The sequence below is a fragment of the Symphalangus syndactylus genome, chromosome 19 (assembly GCF_028878055.3).
Source record: "Symphalangus syndactylus isolate Jambi chromosome 19, NHGRI_mSymSyn1-v2.1_pri, whole genome shotgun sequence".
Lineage (NCBI taxonomy): Eukaryota > Metazoa > Chordata > Mammalia > Primates > Hylobatidae > Symphalangus > Symphalangus syndactylus.
Window position 1 is genome coordinate 36953122 of NC_072434.2, and position 6000 is coordinate 36959121.

At 40.5% G+C, this 6000-nt stretch overlaps 1 protein-coding gene across 1 annotated transcript in view; it reads right to left on the minus strand.

Moving 5' to 3' along the window:
• The window catches only part of HMCN1 (hemicentin 1), a 438669-nt gene extending 433406 nt beyond the window's left edge, over positions 1 to 5263 (minus strand). Inside the window, exon 1 of the mRNA XM_055234444.1 lies at positions 4607 to 5263. Coding sequence (XP_055090419.1) covers positions 4607 to 4874 — 268 coding nt within the window. The 5' untranslated portion in view covers positions 4875 to 5263. The remainder of the gene's footprint in view (positions 1 to 4606) is intronic.
• Between the last annotated feature and the right edge of the window lie 737 nt (positions 5264 to 6000).

A 6000-nucleotide genomic window follows, 5' to 3' on the forward strand; every position in this document is an offset into this window, starting at 1 on the left:
ACACTGTCCTGTTCTCTCTCCTCCTGTCTCTGGTACCTGCTTTAAAGAGAGGAAGGGATATAAGAGAGTGAGTGATAAAAGGAGCTATAGTGAAAGAAAGATGATAAGCCCTCCTCAATGTTGTATTTCAAGGAAGAGAGGAATATATTTTGAGTGCTATGTAAAAAGCACAGTGAAAATTAATACACAAGAATCAAAAATTTCAATAACAGCATGTTACACCAGCAAAGACATGGAATCAACCTAGATGTCCATCAACAATGGACTAGACAAAGAAAATGTGGTACAGATACACCATGGAATACTACACAGCCATAAGAAAGAGTGAAATCATGTCCTTTTCAGTGACATGGATGCAGCTGGAGACCATTATCTTAAGCATATTAATGCAGGAACAGAAAACCAAATACCGTATGTTCTCACTTATAAGTGGGGGCTCAACACTGAGTACACATGTACACAAAGAGGCAAACAGACACTGGGACTTACTTGAGATTAGAGGATAGAAGGAGGATGAGGATTGAAAAACTATCAGGTACTATGCTCACTACCTGGAAGATGAAGTCATTTGTACACCAAACCCCAGTGATGCGCAATTTACCCATGTAGCAAGCCTGCACATGGGGCCCCTGAACCTAAAATGAAAGTTGGAAGGAAAAAAAGAAGTTGTATGCTACATAAAGAGAATAATCTCCAGAATGAGTTTACTTTCTATTTTTTTGAATTATTTTAACTGTAAGAAGAGCTTTATAAATCTATGTGTTATAATAAAGAACCTTTGCATTTTTCAAATAATAATAATAGTAGTGTATTGAGGAGGTTGGGAAGAAATCGGAACCCTCACACACTGCTGGTGGGAATATAAAATGGTACAGCTGCTTTGGAAAACAGCTTGGCAGTTTCTCAAACAATTAAACATAGAGTTACGATGACCCAGCAATTCCACTTCCAGGTATATATCCAAAAGAAATGATAACAACTGTCTACACAGAAACTTGTACATGAATATGTATAGAAGCATTGTTTGCAATAATGTTTCAAAAAGTAGAAGCAACTCAAATATCCATCATGGACTAACAGATAAACAAAATGTGGTATATCATACAATGGAATATTATTTGGCCATAAAAAGAGGAATGAAGTACTAATACATGCTACAACATGGATGAACCTTGAAAATGTTATGCTAAAGTGAAAGAAGCCAGTCATAAAAGACCTTATAGAATATGATTCTACTTGTATAAAAGTCCAGAACAGAAAAATCTATAGAAGCAAAAAAATAGATTAGTGGCTGCTTAGGACTGAGGGGAAGATGACGGGTACAGGAGACTGAAAGCTGAAGGGTGCGGGATTTGTTTTTGAGGTAATGAAGGTGTTCTACAATGGACTGTGGCAACATTTGCACCTATCTGTGAATATACTGAAAAGCATCAAATTGTACATTTTAAGTGGAAGAACTGTATGGTAAGGGGATTACATCTCAATAAAACCATTAAAAATCAATACATTAAATGTGATTGTGAAAGTGGAAAGTCCATCTTCACCATAGTTAACATCAAAATCAAAAGGTTGGCTCGCCTTTCCATGACCCCCGTTCGTCTCTGGTACCTCCTCCTACTCTAGACACATGTGCTGCTAGTTCAACACAGCGCTTCTTACATGCACATATTCTGAATGGTCTTATCTCATTTTCAACTTGTTAGACATCCTGCCTCCACTACCTATGTGTTCCATGTGTTTTAAATTTACTCCATCTGCAAACACACACCTTGCCCCAGACTGTAATGCAGGGCTCCAAAGCAATCATCTGCAAAGATCTAAAGGTTTATATCAAAAGACATAGAATATATCCCAGAATTTATCCATTATTTCATCTAGCTAAATGCGATAGATGTCAAAGGGCTTATAAACACTCAAGATTATTAATATAATCATATTAAATTCCATACATTATTTCTTTCCATGTTGGTTGTGTCACCCAACCATAGGAATATGTGTTAGGGACTATGAAAACAACCATATATAAAACAGAGTCATTAACTGTCACAATTAGAAGAGACCTTGGAGATATTCACATAGAATTCTCTCAATTTATGTAGTTGAGGATATTAAGATTCAAAAAGTAAATATACTTTTCTAATGTCACTCACTAAGACAGCCAATTCCCATTTGAGGTCCTTCCTGTCATTCCAAGATGCTCATGCCTGTAATCCCAGCACTTTGGGAGGCAAAGGCAGGATGATCACTTGAGGTCAGGAGTTCAAGACTAGCCTGGACAACACAGTGGAACCCCTGTCTCTATGAAAAAAATAATTAGTCAGATGTGGTGGCATGTGCCTGTAGTCCCAGCTACTTGGGAGGCTGAAGTGAGAGGACTGCTTGAGCCTAGGAGGTTGAGTCTGCAGTGAGCCATGATAGTGCTACTGCACTCCAGCCTGGGTGACAGAGTGAGACCCTGTTTCAAAAACAAACAAACAAACAAACAAAAAAACAAACCACACACACAAAAAAAACTACATAGAGGCCAAAAACTCTTAATGATTATACACACACACCTACAGAGGAAAAATATCACACAAATAAAGTACTACAATCTAGTAAAGTGAATACTAAGGTTAACGGTATGTTTAAACTTCAATTTCTCTCTGCATCTTCAAAAATATTTTAAATAGCTTTAGATAGCATGAACATTTGGCCACTTCTACTTCGAATCACAATGTAAACAGAATTAATAATTCTGTTGAATTATACCCACAATTAAGTTTATGAAACCAATTTAAATTAGTTAACCATTTTCTCATATTACTGGATTCAGAAAAGCTCTAACTTATTCAGTCATCTGTTATTAGCGTGTCAAGTTTCCCCAACTTTAAATCATGACTGCTGAACTACAGGAAAGTCAACTATAGCAATGTGCAAACTTTCCCATTTGGTAACAATTGAAAGGCAGGGCACCACAATACAATTCATTCCAATAAGTTTTCATATCACTTCAAAATATCAGGATAGTCCAGTATCCATGTATAACTTGAGGCAATTTTTGTATTCTGTTTACAGCAATATAATTTCATACGAGTTCTTTGGTGAAAAGCAAATCGTGGTGTTAAGAGAAAAAACAAAATTTCACTTCATTTTTTAGCTAACTTCAGACTCATCCATCTAGAAGAAACATATTCAAGGTATTCTGAAATAACAAAAACCTCAAACTGCATCACAGTTGGCATCTTGACATTTAATACATTGAAAATCACAACATATGAAGGGTCTTACTAAGACAGTAAACACAGTAAATAATCATTCAATTATTTATTCAAATATAAATAATATTCATGTTTAACCAATGTAGAAATTACAAATATATGTAATTATGTATATGTAATGTATGTATGTGTATGTGTGTGTATATATATATATTACATATCCCAGAAGAGTAGGACAGATTGCTTTCATCATGTGAAGAGCACGAAAATCCGAGTTCTATTTATCTTTAAATTTCTCCCAGTGCCATTGTTTAATAGTTAAAACCTGACACATTTAATACCTACCAATAATTTGAACTTATATACCTTTGCTAAATGCACAGGAAAGAATTTCAGATTGCCGATATCACACTCTCATTGTGAAGAGGTTGTGTCAAGTTCTTCTAGTGAAGGGAGAATTTCAAAAGCAGGAAAAGTGTGGGAGAACAGTGGGGGAGGGCTGTTAAGAAATCACGGCTTCATTTCTTCAACTAGGCAGCAACTTGTGCTAATGAAACTCAGGTGGACATTAGACTGTCAGCCCCAGGGCTCCCCTTGCAAGGCTACCCTCAGTTATGGCAATGGGGGCTCCTATAAGCCTCACAGAGAGGTGCTACTTTAAAGAGAAACTGAAAAAAGTAAATAGGATCATATTACAGTGGAGCTGCTGAAACCCATGGTTTTAGGGCATAAATGAAGTTATTTCACTTCAACGACCTTTAAAAAGCACAGACATTCCGAATTACATGAAATTCTACTGCAGGAGACGTGGATGTAATGTTTATACCCATCTGTGAACATATCTAATGATGCCCTGGTGCAAAGATGAATAGATTCAGTTAAGAAATGATTGGTTTTTCTCTTTTCATGTCTTCAGTTCTAATAGTAGTTGCTACTTACAGGCTTCCTTGTGTCTCACACAACAGGTTTTTTCCCCTCTTAAATGAGAGTTATCCTCAGAGTGTGCTTTCAATCTGGATGTTAACCCCTAGAGCTTCGCTGCTATAAATTCTTGTCCAAGTCTGCCTTCGTAATTAAACATGTTTTAGTTCTAAAATCTAAGTGAGTTAAGTGATTTTGATGTCGTTGCCCAAGATTTTTAGTTTTGTTTTTCGTAACTCCACGTTTCCAGGTTTGAGGACCACTATACAAGTTCCCTAAACAAGCATCTCCACCAGGGCTGAGACTTAAGTAGGTATCAATGAGCAAACCCAGACGCCAGCAAGCAATTCTTTGTTACAACTATTTTCAGCTGCACATTTTTTAAAAATGGTTTTGAAACTTCCTGACAAACAATTTCATTCACAGCATGAGAAATAATGTAATCATGAGACATAGCAAAGACAAAGTATAAATATTTCCCTTACCTGGATCATGGAAAGGCACCAACGCGAAGTTGAAAAGAGGTCTCTTAGGTCTTTTCAAAGACGTCTCCAAAATTTTGGAAGCTCCTTCAATCACCTGAACTAAATCATCATACATAGAACCAGTCACATCAAACACAAAAGCCAACGTGGAGGCCCCCTCGGGAATTTCCTCAGCTCTGATCTCTGACTGGGGGCTCGCATCTTGAGCTAAGGAAGAATAGAGAAGAGCAAACAGGCATACTGTATGGACAACTTCCCAGGAAATCATTTTCTTTTTTTTCTCTCTCTTTTTCCCCCTGAGCGCCTAAGCACTGTGCTCAGTCCTCCTCAACAACAGGCAGAGGGTTTGCTCTCAGAGTAACTCATCAGACTCTTGGAATCTCTGAACTAGCAAAAAGTTTGGCGCTGAGAATCAGACGGGGACAAGCACCAAACTCGAATCCCTCCAGGGGCTGGGCAGGGCAGGGATGCGGCAGCTTTTGTCTGGATGCGGCTTCCTCCTGGACTGCTATCTGCCCGCGGGCCCTGGACAGCCTGTGGCGGGGTGCGGGCGGCGCGCCGGGTCCATGCCCCGGGGGCAGCTCTGAGCCTGCGGCGCCGCGGCCCAAGTCCCGCTGCCCTCGCCGCCGCCTCTGCTCTCCGCCTGGGCCAGCGACTGAGGTTCCCAACTTTCCACTGTTTGCAGCTCACGAGCGACGAGGGGAAGCCTGGCTCGGCCTCGCCTCCTGATTGGCCAGTTGCCGTCCTCCCTCCTTTGCTCTGGAGGCCCCCCTGGAGGGTGACTTTTCCCTCAACTGATTGTAGGGTCAATTCAGTCCCAGGGAAGCGCTTACGGTGTCAGCTCGGTTCCCACCGGCACCGTTCCTAACCTGCAAAACCCTAGTGTAAACAATGGCTTTCAAGAATGTGTGGCAAAGACCCAAACCGAGGGACACCACACTAGCACAAAGGGAATTTTGTTTTTCTATTGTGTACAACGCGGCTTCAGACACCTCTTTCCTAATTCCCCCCAGAAGTGAAGACGCCCCAGCCCAGCCTCCTGCCTCTCAGCCCACAACTCGGCCCAGCCAGGAGGGGGAGCTGGAAAATTCTCTCAGCTGCGAGGCAGCCACACTATCGCTCTTTGATCTCCTCTGAGACCGTGGACTGCAGGGAAGGGAGGGAGGAGAACGCTGTAGGGGCAAGACGCCCAGGAAGAGGAAAGGGGCTGCTGAGGGAAATGAGAGACAAGAACTAGGTAGTCACTAACTGTAGAGGGGAATGTGAATACAGGATGGAAGCCCCGTAGAAAGGACAAGGAGGAGGGGCGGGAAAGGTGTGGGGAGTGAGACATTAAATTCATATTAAAGAGAAAATTGATTTTTTAATTGTATTATCAAGATTCACATTTGCTG